We start from the raw sequence: 14,261 nt of genomic DNA, 5'->3' as shown, positions 1-14,261 counted from the left end.
AAATAGGAAGACCATGACAGGACAGGACATATGTGTTATTTCTATGTTTTCTGGTTAATGGCCCTGTCCTATAACCACAGGTCTATCCTGCTGTGGACTGCACTGGCTTGAATGTGTCTGCTGCTACTTGTCATGGAGAGATAGTGTAAGATACTGAGGATGATGGAAGTCAGATAACTGCTGCATCCATCATTTTGTGAATGTCCCTCTCAATGTTCCCTCTATTTATATTGGTTGTTGTGTTCTTGTTCAGGTATGGGATCCGTTATCCGGAAACCCATTATCCAGGAAGCTCCCAATTATGGAATGGCCATCTCCCATAGACTACATTTTATCCAAATAATCTAAATTTTTAAAAAGGATTTCCTTTTTCTCTGTAATAATAAAACAGTAGCTTTTACTTGATCCCAACTAAGATATAATTAATCCTTATTTGGAGCAACAGCAGCCTGGTGGGTTTATTTAATGTTCACACAATTTTCTAGTAGACTTAAGGTATGAAGATCCAAATTACTGAAAGATCCATTATCTGGAAAACCCCAGGTCTCAAGCATTCTGGATAACAGGTCCCATACCTGTACATGCAGACCTTTGGTTCAAGGGAAGCATGTTTACTTTCTATTGCTAATTACAAGGAACATTTTAAGGAGCTTCCTCTGCTTTGGCTGTTTGATACTGACCCTGAATACTATATCTAGGATCATAAACCATAAAGCAAGTCCATTTGCTAGAAAGGAAACAGAGACAGTCACATGACTAACATAAAATGGCTTTCACTGTACAATTTCTCTCCAAATGTAGACTATATTAATGAAAAGTATTGTATTCAGGCAAAAGGTTTTATTCAGACAGAAAGAGGTCTCCATTAGCAATGCTCCTAATTGGTTGACTTGATGACTTGTTACTTTGTGATGCCATGAAAGAAAAACCTTGTTGCCACAATAGATTTTATATTGTTACCCCCATTTAGAAGCCAAAGGATCTCCTTTGTTGTTCATCTCCGTCCAGTAAATAGTAACTATAAAAAAAGAAGTAATTACAGAGTATTAAGTATCAAACCCCTTTCATGAGATGTAACTCCACTAGAAGGTCTAGAACATTTTATAATGAACTCTCTGCCATTTCAGCCCCACTTCCAGTGTTTACCAAAAATCTTCTGGATATACAAGTGGAAGAAGATGGCTCAGTTGTCCTTGAATGTGAACTCTCCCAGCCCAGTGTCCCAGTGGTGTGGAGGAAAGGCACAGAGCAGATATCTGCCAGTGCAAAGTTTGATATCAAGGAACTGGGAGCTGTTCACTCTTTGCAGATCAATAACCTCAAACCTGAAGACTCAGGCGTCTATACATGTGATATTGGACATCAACAGACAAAAGCAAAAGTAACAGTCACAGGTACAGTTCTCTAAATTGGCAGTCAGGCTGAATAATGACTTGCCAGAATTTACAAAGCAAAAATATATCAAAGATAACTTGAAGATACACGTAGTCATGTATCACTGTCTGTCAATTCTTTGTATGTCTTCTATTATGTGACCTTTGTTTTCTTTCCATTCTTTTCATTCCTCTTTCATCTCTTTACAAAATTCTTAATTCTTTATCTCTACTATCAACAATAGAATGTCTGAGTTACACCCAATAGAAATCTTTCTGTATTAAGGAAGAAAAAAAGCTTTGCAAGAAATTCCATTATATATTGAGAAATTGAGAAAAATCCAGAAGCACACCATAAGATTGTTCAGCGAAATTGGTGATTTATTAAGCCCATAAGCAAAAAAGGCAAAATTTCTGGCCCCCCCGGGCCCTTTATCAAGCCTTTATCAATGGCCTTTTTTTCTATACTGACCCATGACCCAATGTAAGGGAGGGGAATTCTGATTGAGCACCCTCCACTTTCAATAAGTGGATCCCACTCTGAGCTGAGCTCTCCATGATTGTGCAACCTTATTGCAACATTATATTATATATTACAATGATATACAGATGAAGAGCAGACCCTGTCTGGGCCAATTTAGAGAATTCCTTGGCAATGGGCCATTCAATGTCTTAGGATGATTAAGTGAAGGGCTACTGTGTTCCTGATTTGCCTGACAAAGCCATTTGTATCCTCTTCCCAATTCACATGTGCATATTCCAATTAATCCTTGTGTACATCATATATTAAAGTTACAACCAAGTGTCTTGGGGAGAATCCAATGTCATTGCCTTTCTAGAGCAAACATAAAGGCCACCACAAACTAAGCCATTATTACTTTAAAGAATAAACTCCACATCAAGAAATGATGATTGATTTGAAACTATAAATTACTTTACTAGCTAGGACTAGAATTTCAAAGCCACGAGACTGAACAGAACCATCCAAGCCCATTGCCCAAACATAGTTATAGAAGGGAGCAATATGGCAACAGTATGTTGACAAGTGATGTACCATTCACTCCAGAAAACCAGGAGGCTACTCATAATAGATGAAGCATTAAACACAACTTTCTCCTGAAGACGCATTGCCCAAATTATACCCTAAATCTTACTACAGACATTCAGACAACATTTTGAAAGTTTAACGTTTTTTCTTATAGTAGTCCATAGTACTAAAGCAGAATAAACCAGTATGCCCTGTAGGTGATTATATGAAACATCAGACAATGTTCTGGCCGTGACAGCAATCTAACAAAAGTTATGTCCGACAAATAGCAAAGACACACATTGATATCTTCAGATATCAAAGATCTTTTAACCTGTCCGATCGACTAAATGACTGATGTCGGGACAACCCACCCACGGTCCAAAAATCATACAAAACTTTGATTCACAAGGCTTTATCTTTCCGTCTATGCCCAGCTTTAAAAGTGTCCTCTCCTCAGAGATTGTTGTTGTCTATATAGAGCATTCTTCTTATGTTTTATGTAAAAAAACTGTCCTTTTAGCTGTTCATTGTTCTTGGCTGCTTTCATGTCCTCTGGAGCACATTTTCTTGGTCCACAGTAATATTTATGTGTGTCCTAAATAACTCACCTCCCACCATTGCATGGGTATCTGTGTTGGTCTGTTGAATGTTTAAGTGTTATCTACATGTGTGGACTAAATTCGCATATCTTGAATTACTTGCAAGAGAATCTTTCTTGGGTAATGGCTGAACTGCTATGTTGTTATGTTGTAGCCCTCCCAGTGCAGATAACAAAACCTCTGCAGAACGAGCAGGGAGAAGAAAACAAATATGTTATTCTACGGGCTGAGGTCTCTAAATCGAATGCTCCAATTCAGTGGAAGAAAGCTGGAGTTACTCTTCAACCAGGTTCTAAATATGAAATGAAGCAGGCTGGTCATGTGGTAGAACTTCATATACTCAAACTTCAGATGTCTGATGCTGGAGAATATACCTGTGATACAGGGGACCAGAAATCAGTGGCTAATGTCTGTGTTAAAGGTTGGTGTGAGCACCATGAGGACCATATTGTAAAATGTAACTGAATGATTAACGTGTGGAGTGAAGCCTTCAAAAATGTCTTAATTATATAGGTTTAGGGGCAAGGGTCTTTGTTTTAGTTTCTACCCAATGCTATGCAGAAAACACCCTCAACTTTTAAAATGTGTGTCATGGGGTTGACAACTTATCATGATTATGGTTAGGTATAACTTCTCAATACTAAAGCATAGCTAAAAAAAGAAAAGTTGATGACTTTCAATAGTCACATTGAGCCCAATTTGCTCTAGTGAAGGGTCTTTTGAAGTATTTGCGTCCATTGTTGTAGGTGACATTTCATAAACAAATATCTCACAGTGGGAAGCAGATGTAGGTAACAGAAGCTAAATGTACATTTTCCCAAATCTTCTGCCTCAGAGCCAGAGCCGTTCATTATTGACCATCTTCAGAACGTTTCTGTAGAAGAGGGGGAAGATGCCATCTTCAAATGTAAAGTGTCCAAGGAAAATGCCCCAGATGTACAGTGGTGCTTAGCTGGTGTTCCACTGCAGTCCAATGAAATGAATGAGATTTCGTGCCATAAAGGGAAAATTCACACCTTAACACTAAAAAAGGTGTCAACACAAGATACTGGGATCGTCAGTTTTAGAGTAGGGCAGAATACAACGTCGGCAGAGCTTAGCGTTACAGGTAGAGTATATGGATAAACCGCTGGCCTTTCCATTGTAATTAGTTATACACTTTGGTTAAGAAATCTTAGTTAATAGTAGAACTAACAAAGGAAATGTTTATTTTTTCTTACCCAATTATTATATGATAATGCAAATGCAGCTGTAGCCTTGACGTTTACCAAGAAGCTTCAGCCAGTTGAAGGAGAGGAACAAGGAGTGGCTGTGCTTCAATGTGAGATATCCAAGGTCAATGTTCCAGTGGAATGGAGAAAGGGATCCAAGATTATCATACATGGCGGGCGATATGAAATCAGCATGAATGGATCTGTCCACACCTTATGCATTAAGGACCTCACCTCGGAGGATTCTGAGGAATATAGCTGTAGTGCCCAAAGTGAAGCAACATCAGCCAGACTCCAAGTCAACCGTAAGGAATCGCTCCTAACGCTCATGGAAATAAGTATAACAGTATTTGCAAACAGTATTAACTCAACCAGCCAACTAGGCCTACGAATACTAAGGGGGTTATTTATTAAAGTCCGAATGCCAAAAGCTAAAAAAAAATAGAGTTTTTTTTACTGTTAAGTCTGAATTATTTGTAAAGGAAAAACATTTTTTTGGGGATTTATTATACCCCGAGGATAGAAAAAGTCAGAATCGAAAAATCTGGTATCTGAAGACCTGCTGAAGTTGTATATAAGTCAATGGGAGAAGCCCTGAAGATATCCTGATTCGTGCTGGGTTTTGTGCAAAGATCTAAAAAAAAATTAGTTTTCGGGGGGAAAATCCGAAAAATGTTTTTTTTCTAGTTTTTTCCCACACTGGAATTTTTCAAGAAAATGTATTGATAAATAAATGGAAATAAATAGTAGAGATTTAGCCGTAGTATATTTCAGAAAATAATGAGATATTTTCGGATTTTGATAAATAACCCCCGTAATGTGGCGATTGTATTTAGTTGTAAAAAGTTGTCATATGAAAATAAGTAAGCGCTATAATGATGACTGAATACAAATATAAAATAAAATAAATAGTCATAAATAGGTAAACCCTAAATTTTCCAGCTAAAAATGATCAGAAATAGACAAACCCTGTATACCCATTAATCCTATCAGCATGATCCTATATAATCCATCTTTGAATCTGAAGGTCTTTTTAAAGTAACCTAAGAGTAAGGATGAAGTCAGTCCATGAACTTACCAGTATTCCAGTTTGAAGTCCCAAACTTTGAGGTCCCACATTTTAAGCCCTTAGAAAAACTCATACCTTCTAGTATTCCGTCAAAATATTCCAGCTTTATTGATTCAAGTGTACGTGCAAATGTATTTCAGATTTGATAGTTCAAAAAGTTTATAAACTTGGTTTTCCATATTGACTACAGTAGAGGGCACTGGAATACTACGGCTCTTTGTGCCTTTTCTTTGTGTCATTTAGCTGTGGATTCATGTCACAGAGTTTGGTATTTTCAAACTATATGCTATTCAACACTAAGGGGTAGATTTATCAAAGGACGAATTTCGAAATGAAATAAACTTCGAAATTCAATCATCGACTGGTTATAAATCGACTTCGAATATCGAAGTCGAAGTTTTTTTTAACAAATTTGACCGTTTTGCAGTCAAAGTAAAATTGTTCGATCGAACGATTAAATCGTTAGAATCGAACTATTCAAACTATTTCAGCGATCAATCGAACGATTTTATTTTGACTACAAAAAACTTAGAAAAATGCATTAGAAGGTCCCCATAGGCTAACATAGCACTTCGGCAGGTTTAATTTGGCAAACTATTGAAGTCAAAGTTTATTTAAAGAGACAGTACTTCAATTATCGAATTTTCGAACTATTTTACTTCGAAACTAAGTAAATTTGAAGTCGTAGTATCCTATTCGATGGTCAAAGTATCCAAAAAATTACTTTGAATTTCCAATTTTTTTACTTCGAAAATTCTCTATAATTCACTTTGACCCTTGATAAATCTGCCCCTTTAATCTCTTTGGTTTCCAGATGTTTAAATATGTAAAATTTAGAATAAAGGGAACATTCAACATGAGCAGTTTCCTGTTGACTTTACATATTTTTCTTTTCAGACGTGCATTTGACCGTTACATTAAACCCCATTTATAAATGTATCTGTGTATACTGAATGGAAGGAAAATAGAAGGAAAAAGTTTATCTTTCCGAAATTATGAAGATAAACAACCGTGAAATTTCTGCTGTTGTTATTAACAGCCAGGGATAACATTTAAGTTGAGGTGACAACTTTAGGCAACATTGACTTAGGGATATTGGAAACAATACCTAAAGCTCGTTATCAAAATCCAGGTTGTTAAACAAGTGGGCCATATCAAGATAACCTACATGTGATTGACTTACATAGAGGGCTCCATGCAGATAGAAATTTGCATCAATAGTACAATGCAATCCTAAACCAATGGCATTTGATTCCTGGCCTGATTAGATGTCCATGTTTGTCCCATCCAGAGGGCAATGTTCTGTCAGGAGAGGCCAAATTAGCAACCAGTGTTAAAAACAAATGTTTGGGGCAAAAGAGAATTTAAGGGAAGAAGAGGAGTTGGATTATGTAAGCAATTAATGAGGTATTTGAAGATGGCTATAGTAGAAACTCTTTTAGTTGCACAAGTGACCTTCAAAATCATTAACGCGGGGCACAAAATAATACAAAGCTCCAAACACTGGCCCTACTTTTATTAAACAAAACTGGTCATGGGGCAGCTTGTCTCAGATACCTGGAAGGAGAGGACATCATGCTACATTTTTGTCCAACTCTGACCTGTGCACGTGGCCTGTGGCTGTGAATGGAATGACTTTTGTATAGTATGTTCTTAATTGCAGATTTACTTTTAGGTAAGACGCCAGAACCCCAGAATCAAGGAGCTGCTCCCAGCTGTGGATACAATTAAAATAAACCATGTTTTTCTTTCCAGAACTACCTGTAACATTCACCCAAGAGCTTCAGAATGTTGAACCAGAGGAAGGAGGCACCGCTTCATTGCAGTGCAAAGTATCCAGAGCCGATGCCCATGTGGAATGGAGGAAGGGAGCTCTTGTTCTACAAACCAGCGCTAAATACGAAATGAAGCAAAGTGGCTCCCTCGTTGAATTGCTTATTCACAACGTGGACCTAGAAGACTGTGGGCCCTACACATGTAGTACTGACACCGCACAAACAACAGCCTCTGTTTTCGTTCAAGGTAATGCTAATGCTTTGGACACCAGAGGCAGATACTTTGCTTATGAATCTGGCGCATGAGCAAAAGGTCTTCATTGCACAAACAGAACCAGCCAACTGATTGTCCCATTGCAGAAATATTTTGGAGCCCCTGTAAGAGGCACAAGCATGTGTAGTTCGCTAACATTTGGAAGGCTGTGGGTCACTGATAGGTGATCTATTTAACAGAAAAGTTATACAACATCTCCACTATTAGGCTCATTTACAACATCTCAATGAAAACAGGTTTTATCTGTGTCTATAAAAGTATGTTCTGGTGTGAGTGTTACATTTGTAAGCAAGCGGCAAGTGTTTGTGTTATACATAGGCGCCATTGGCGAATAAATTCGCAAAACGCCCAAAATTTGCTTGTGAAAATTCACCGAAAAAAATGAACGATGGCATCAAAAACGTACGCCGGCATCAAAAACGAGACGCCGGTGCAGTTTTGCGAATTTTTCGCAGAAAAAAAACGGACGCCAGCGTCAAAAGCAGACGCCGGCGTCGTTTTTGATGCTGGCGCTGTTTCGCGAATTTTTTGCCGTTTCTGAAGCAAAACGCTGCAAATTCACCCATCACTAGTTATACAGCTGTTCTACCTCTCTGTTTATACTTCATGTGAAAATATTTGACCAGGAAAAATGCTGGTTGAAGATACATTTTTTATTTATAATAGTTTTTTTATTTTGCAAAAACAACACATATATGAATATACAATGTGTAAGGGACACTTACCCTGGTGGTCTAGTGGCCGGGGGACGCAAAGCGCGTGGTTCCTTCCTCCTTCGTTGCTGGCTCTTCTATAGTGCGCACCATCACACTTTGGCACAAAATTCAAATGTTTTTAAAGGCACTTTGGAATTTAACTGATTGCCTGTTGTTTAGTTCCTGGGTGATTATTTCTACGTAAATCCTTTTGTGTATTCTGGTTTTGATAGAAAAATATATATTTAGTGGGATGATAATCTATACAGAGTCTGTCAAAAACAGCCCATGATTTTTTGGGATAAAGCCCCCAGTTCACAAGGGTAGAATCATTCAGAACCAAAACAGATATCAATGTTAAACAGGGTCATCGCTCCAACTTCAATACAATATATCGTTTTTAAAAGTAATCTCAAGTATAAATATTTGGTTCAAAATGATAGATTCAAATTAATATTAGTTACTGTGAACTCTCATTCGTATTAAATAAAACATTTCATGTCAAATTCAAAGCTGACCAATAGATCTGCCATCCCAGAAGATAGCGGAGTCAATGGGGCATTTTCGAAGTAAAAAAATGCGAAATTCAAAGTAATTTTTTGGATACTTCGACCATCGAATAGGATACTATGACTTTGAAGTAATAATAGTTTGAATAATCGAACATTCGATAATCAAAGTACTGTCTCTAAACTTCGACTTCAATACTTCGCCAAATTAAACCTGCCAAAGTGCTATGTTAGCCTATGGGGACCTTCTACAAACTTTTTCCAAGTCTTTACACATCGAATTAAAATCCTTCGATCGATCGCTGAAATCTTTCGAATCATTCGCTTTAAAGGATTTAAATTTGATCGAACGATTGCCATATTCGCTGAAAAAAATTTTTAATTCGATATTCGAATTAGAAGTATTTAAATTCGGTGGTCGAATTTAGAAGTATTTTCAACTCTGAAATTCGACCCTTGATAAATCTGCCCCTATGGGGCCGATTCACTAACTTCGAGTGAAGGATTCGAAGGTAAAAAACTTCGAATTTCGAAGTTTTTTTTGGGCTACTTCGACCATCGAATGGGCTACTTTGACTACGACTACGAATCGAAGGATTCGCAGTAAAAATCGTTCGACTATTCGACCATTCGATAGTCGAAGTACTGTCTCTTTAAAAAAAAAACTTCGACCCCCTAGTTCGCCATCTAAAAGCTACCGAACTCAATGTTAGCCTATGGGGAAGGTCCCCATAGGCTTGCCTAACTTTTTTTGATCGAAGGATAATCCTTCGATCGTTGGATTAAAATCGTTCGAATCGTTCGATTCGAATGATTTTATCGTTCGATCGAAGGAATTATCCTATCCTATTAACTATCTGCGCTAAATAATTCGACTTCGATATTCGAAGTCGAAGGATTTTAATTCATAGTCGAATATCGAGGGTTAATTAACCCTCAATATTCGACCCTTAGTGAATCGGCCCCTATGTGTGTGAAGCTGAAGGCACTAGAGTTGTGGCTATGCTTGATGTTGACGGTGAGGTCTTCCAGCACCAGTGGACTGACTGCCTATTGCTAACAATCCATTTCACTAATCCACCCATTTTGTTTTGAAATAAGAAAGAAATCATATTTCCAAGAGTTTTCTTGAGAAAAAAAAATATCTCAGATATTCACCATATATCAGCCCAAACATCTAGGGGGTTGTTTATTTAAGTTCAAATGCAAAAATCTCGAAAAAAAAAATCAAGGATTTTTTTGTACAAAATCCAATTTTTTTTGTGAAAAAAAAAACCTCAAATTTTTCAAGATTTATTATACCCCAAGGATTTAAAAAGTCAGAATCTGAAAATACAGCATCTCAGTTCTACCTAGGTTGTATACAAGTAGGAGATGTCCCTATCCAATTTGGAAGTTTTGGTGGTCTGTGCTGGAATTATCCAAAAAATCTGGCTATTTCAGACTTTTTGGACAAAAATTCAGGAAAAACTCTGAAAAAAAATTGATCGATTTGGGAAAAAACTCGATTTTCACTTGATTTTTTTGTGTTTGTCCCCGATCAGATTTAAACCTTAAATAAGGTCCAATCATGGATTCTACTTTTTTTTTTCTTTTTTTTTTAAATAATCAGAAAAATTTAAATTTTGATAAATAAGGCCCTAATTATCTCCTTTCTCTTTAAGTTGGTTTGGAGATGTAGTTCATATAATTGGGTAACTATTTAAAAAATAAAATGACTTAAACATTGGAAACACTGATATTATAAGTTAAAGTAATAGCCAAGACTAGAAAACCCCTTGTAGCTGGGATTATGGTTTCAATCTTAAAGGGACAGACGGCAGGATAATCTTGTGCTATATGGTTTCAGGGATATCAATCTTACAATGTCTTGTTCGGTCATTCCTGATCTAAGTGCGTTCTTTTTTGGACAAGATTGGAGATATATAAATATATATATATATATATATATATATATATATATATATATATATATATATATATTTATCATTTTTTATAATAGAGTGCAACAGTTTACATTTGTATTGCAAGACTTGACTATAAATAGCTTCATATATACAGGTATGGGATCCATTATCTGGAAACCCCTTATCCCGAAAGTTCAGAATGACAGAAATGGCGTCTCCCATAGGGGCAAATTCACTAACCGACGTAAATTCGCCAACACTGGCTTCGCGCACATTGCAACACTTCGCCAGGCGTAAATTCGCCTGGACAATGCTAATTCACGAAGATCTGAAGTTGCGCACAGGGTAACGAACGCTGGCGAAATTATGCTCAGCAGTTCGAAGTTACGCTAGCGTTGGCTAATTTGCATACAGCGTGCAGTTAAAGTACAATGGCCGAATATGCTGCAGCAAATACATTACACTACAAAAGCCCAGGGAACCTTAATAAAATGATATAAAGTTGTTATATTGCCCTACACATGAGCCCACTGTATAGTTTAGGTGCCATATGTTAGGAAATGTAGGGGGGAAGGAGGGTACCCCAAAAAAAATTTACGATCTTTTTCAACCTATCACCCTTAAAAAAGGAAAAGACGCCAGCGTTTTTTGGGACTTCGAAAAAATGTCAACTTTGTTTGAAGCGATCCCTATCTACTATTGCACTTCGCCTGGTCTGAGGTGGCGAAGGCAAGTCTGGCGCAAGAGGTAACGTTCAGTAAAATGCGCAAGTTAGTGAATTAGCGTTATAAAGTTGACCCTACGCCATAGCGCAACTTCGTCTGGCGTAAGGGTGTGAAGTAGCACTAGAGTAGGTCCACTAGCGAATTTCCGCCACCGCCCGTTAGTAAATCCGCAAAGTAACGAAATGACGTCACGCTGGCAAATTTGCGCTAACGTTGGGCGATTTGCGCTTTAGTGAATTTGGCCCCAATATATTTTCCTCTAATGCACACTGTATAAAAGTCCTATGTGGGTTGTGTTGCTTTCTTGACATTAGTAATTGAGGTTTTTCTTTTGTTTGTGTTTGTTTGTTTTGTGCAAAAGCCAAGAATAAAGTGCTGCAAGAGCTGGAGAACATCGATGCCGTAGAGGGAGGTGAAGCACTTTTTGAGTGTTACTTGTCTAAGCCTGAGTGCTACAACTATAACTGGCTGTTAGATGATGAACCTGCGAGGACATCAGAAAACATTGAGATGATTTATTTTGAAAATGGTCGTAGGCATCTTCTTTTACTGAAAAACCTCACCTCTCAAGAGAGCTGCAGAGTAACCTTCATAGCGGGCGCTGCTGTAACCTCAGCCTTTTTGAATGTGCAAGGTAAGCACTAGAAGTTACACTCAAATTCTTTCATAATGTATTTTTATAGGGGAAGTTGCAGGACTGTGGGATAGACCCTCTGAACATGTTTTTATTTGGCTGCCAAGATTTCATTTTTTTTAAAAACAATTGCAACTTTGAAATAACAGGGCAGATTTATCAAAAGCCTTTACCGCGATTCGACTTTTTCGCAACAGAAATGGCAACATTCAAATTACGGTTTCCAAAACTTGCTGCTCTGATGTTCTTCTGCTTAGGGGAGATTTGAGAAAGGTTTCTAATTGTTTTCCTAAGCAGAAGAACATCAGAGCAGCCTCTTTCTTTCTCCTGACAACTTCCTTGACTACTTGGTGGTCAGACTGGTGGGAAAATGACCAGCAGGTGGCGCTGTTGTAACAAAATTCATTCATATTAACAGTACATGTATCCCTTAATATCTTGAAATTAAAAATAAATAAATAATGAATGGACATTGCAAAAGTGCTTAGAATAGCCCCCTCATCAATTTTACATTCACTTATTTTAAAGGTTTACTTATCCTTTAAGAGCAAGAAACTCAGAAACTCAAATGAAAAGATTCAGCATCTAAAAGCTAGCAAGATGTAATCAATGGGAATGTATTTTTTTAAAAAAATTTCGATTAATTCGAAATGTGGCAGACTTTTCTTTGACGTTTGAGGTTTTTTTTTAAATAAAATTACTATTATGGCAAAACTGCCCCTTAATATTTATCGAGTTAAAATGCACTTGTGTGATTTTGACTAGGGTGTATTTTCAATGTTTTATAACTGAAGTAAACTTTGGCCTTATATTGTGCTTCTACTTTCTCATAAATGTGTTTATAATAAAAAAATATTATATGAACAAGGTCAGATTTGCTCTACTACTAACAGAATTAATTAATTCCCATCTAATAACAACAACAATAATAATAACAATAGTATTAATAATACCATCATAATAAATACAAATATATCTAAGCATGGAAATTATCTATTCTTCTATTATAATTTTTAAAGATATTTTTACAACAACTTTGCAGTATTTTTTTTTTTTACTTTCGCAATTATATTGTGAATTTTTGTTTCCAAATTTTTAAAGAAACTCTTGGTCCCAATACTCATTCTTGTAAAAATGCAAAGCAATGTAAAACCTGACATTATTAAAGGTTGAAGTGAATTTTCAAATGAAAAAAATTAGAATGTCGAGCTATTTTTTGTGTACTTCAACTAGGGAATAGTCCAAATTCGATTCAAATTTGAAAAAAAAATCTAAAATTCGAATATCGTCCGTATTCTGCCGAATTAGAATAGTACGAATCAAATTAATAGCGCATTCGATCGAATTCGATTCAACATTTTTCCCCAGAAAAACTTTTCAAATTCCACCAATTGACTCCAAATAGGTTCTAGAAGGTCCCCCATAGGCTAAAACAGCAATTCGGCAGGTTTTATATGGCGAATGGTCAAAGTCGAATTTTTAAAAAGACAGTACATGATAAATTTCGATATTAGAATTTTTGAATTTTTTTCAAATTCAAATCGAATTTGGATTATTCCCTAGTTGAAGTACACAAATAATAGCTCGAAATTAGAATTTTTTGAATCTGCCCCATAAAAACTCTGTTTAGTTTTTGATAACTAAACACAACATTTTACTATTGACAGATAATGCAAACCTTTAATTTTACTCTCATTATAATATATAAATCAGGGTTTGGACTTGATTTAATATTCAGCCAAAATTTTTTGTGGAGGATTTGATATTTGGCCAAATCCAAAATTTGTTAAATTATTAATTTATAAAGGAGACGTGGTGAGCTCCTCATTGGAAGGCAGATAAATTATGGAATTTCTGTCAGGTAATTCCAGAGATGACCAATAAAAATTACAAGTTTGGGAGTTTTTAGGGAGGTGCCCTTATAAAAATGCAACTATTTGCACAAACTGTTGGTCAGTGTTCACAAAGACTTTGGTATGCTTGAATCTTTTTTTTTCAGTCTCAATGAAAAAAATCACTTGTAAAGTCTAAACTTAATAATAAATATAAAAAAATTCACAAATACAAAAAAATATGTTAAAATCAAAATAATATTTTTCTGTAATTATTTATATAGAAACGTATATTCTTTAATATAAATTGAAAACAGAATTTTATTTAAAATTATCTTTCTTTTCTTTTTTTTTGGAATGGTCCTCGTTCAGGTAGTTTACAAATGGTTCAAAGGAGTGTTGGGTTATTACATCAAAATTGCATTAAATCGCAAAATAAAAATCCTAAAAAGTTGTCATTAAAATACTGGTTTGGTGGTGAATAGTCAAAACGTATATTCTTTAATATAAATTGAAAACAGAATTTTATTTAAAATTATCTTTCTTTTTTTTTTTTTGGAATGGTCCTCGTTCAGGTAGTTTACAAATGGTTCAAAGTAGTGTTGGGTTATTACATCAAAATTGCATT

The 14,261-nt window shown here is 36.1% G+C and overlaps 1 protein-coding gene across 6 annotated transcripts in view; it reads left to right on the top strand.

Moving 5' to 3' along the window:
• The window catches only part of LOC108719653 (obscurin), a 133,989-nt gene that overhangs the window by 76,238 nt on the left and 43,490 nt on the right, over nt 1–14,261 (top strand). For 4 of the 6 annotated variants that reach the window (XM_041567330.1, XM_041567329.1, XM_041567328.1 and 1 more), the window contains 6 exons: nt 1,128–1,394; nt 3,157–3,423; nt 3,838–4,110; nt 4,252–4,518; nt 7,038–7,304; nt 11,529–11,801. In XM_041567330.1, coding sequence (XP_041423264.1) covers nt 1,128–1,394; nt 3,157–3,423; nt 3,838–4,110; nt 4,252–4,518; nt 7,038–7,304; nt 11,529–11,801 — 1,614 coding nt within the window. The remainder of the gene's footprint in view (nt 1–1,127; nt 1,395–3,156; nt 3,424–3,837; nt 4,111–4,251; nt 4,519–7,037; nt 7,305–11,528; nt 11,802–14,261) is intronic. The other 2 variants (XM_041567331.1, XM_041567332.1) reach the window with 2 other exon arrangements.

This window comes from Xenopus laevis, chromosome 6S (assembly GCF_017654675.1).
Source record: "Xenopus laevis strain J_2021 chromosome 6S, Xenopus_laevis_v10.1, whole genome shotgun sequence".
NCBI lineage: Eukaryota > Metazoa > Chordata > Amphibia > Anura > Pipidae > Xenopus > Xenopus laevis.
The sequence above is the reverse complement of the archived record's forward strand: the minus strand, read 5'-3'. Positions and strand labels throughout refer to the sequence as shown.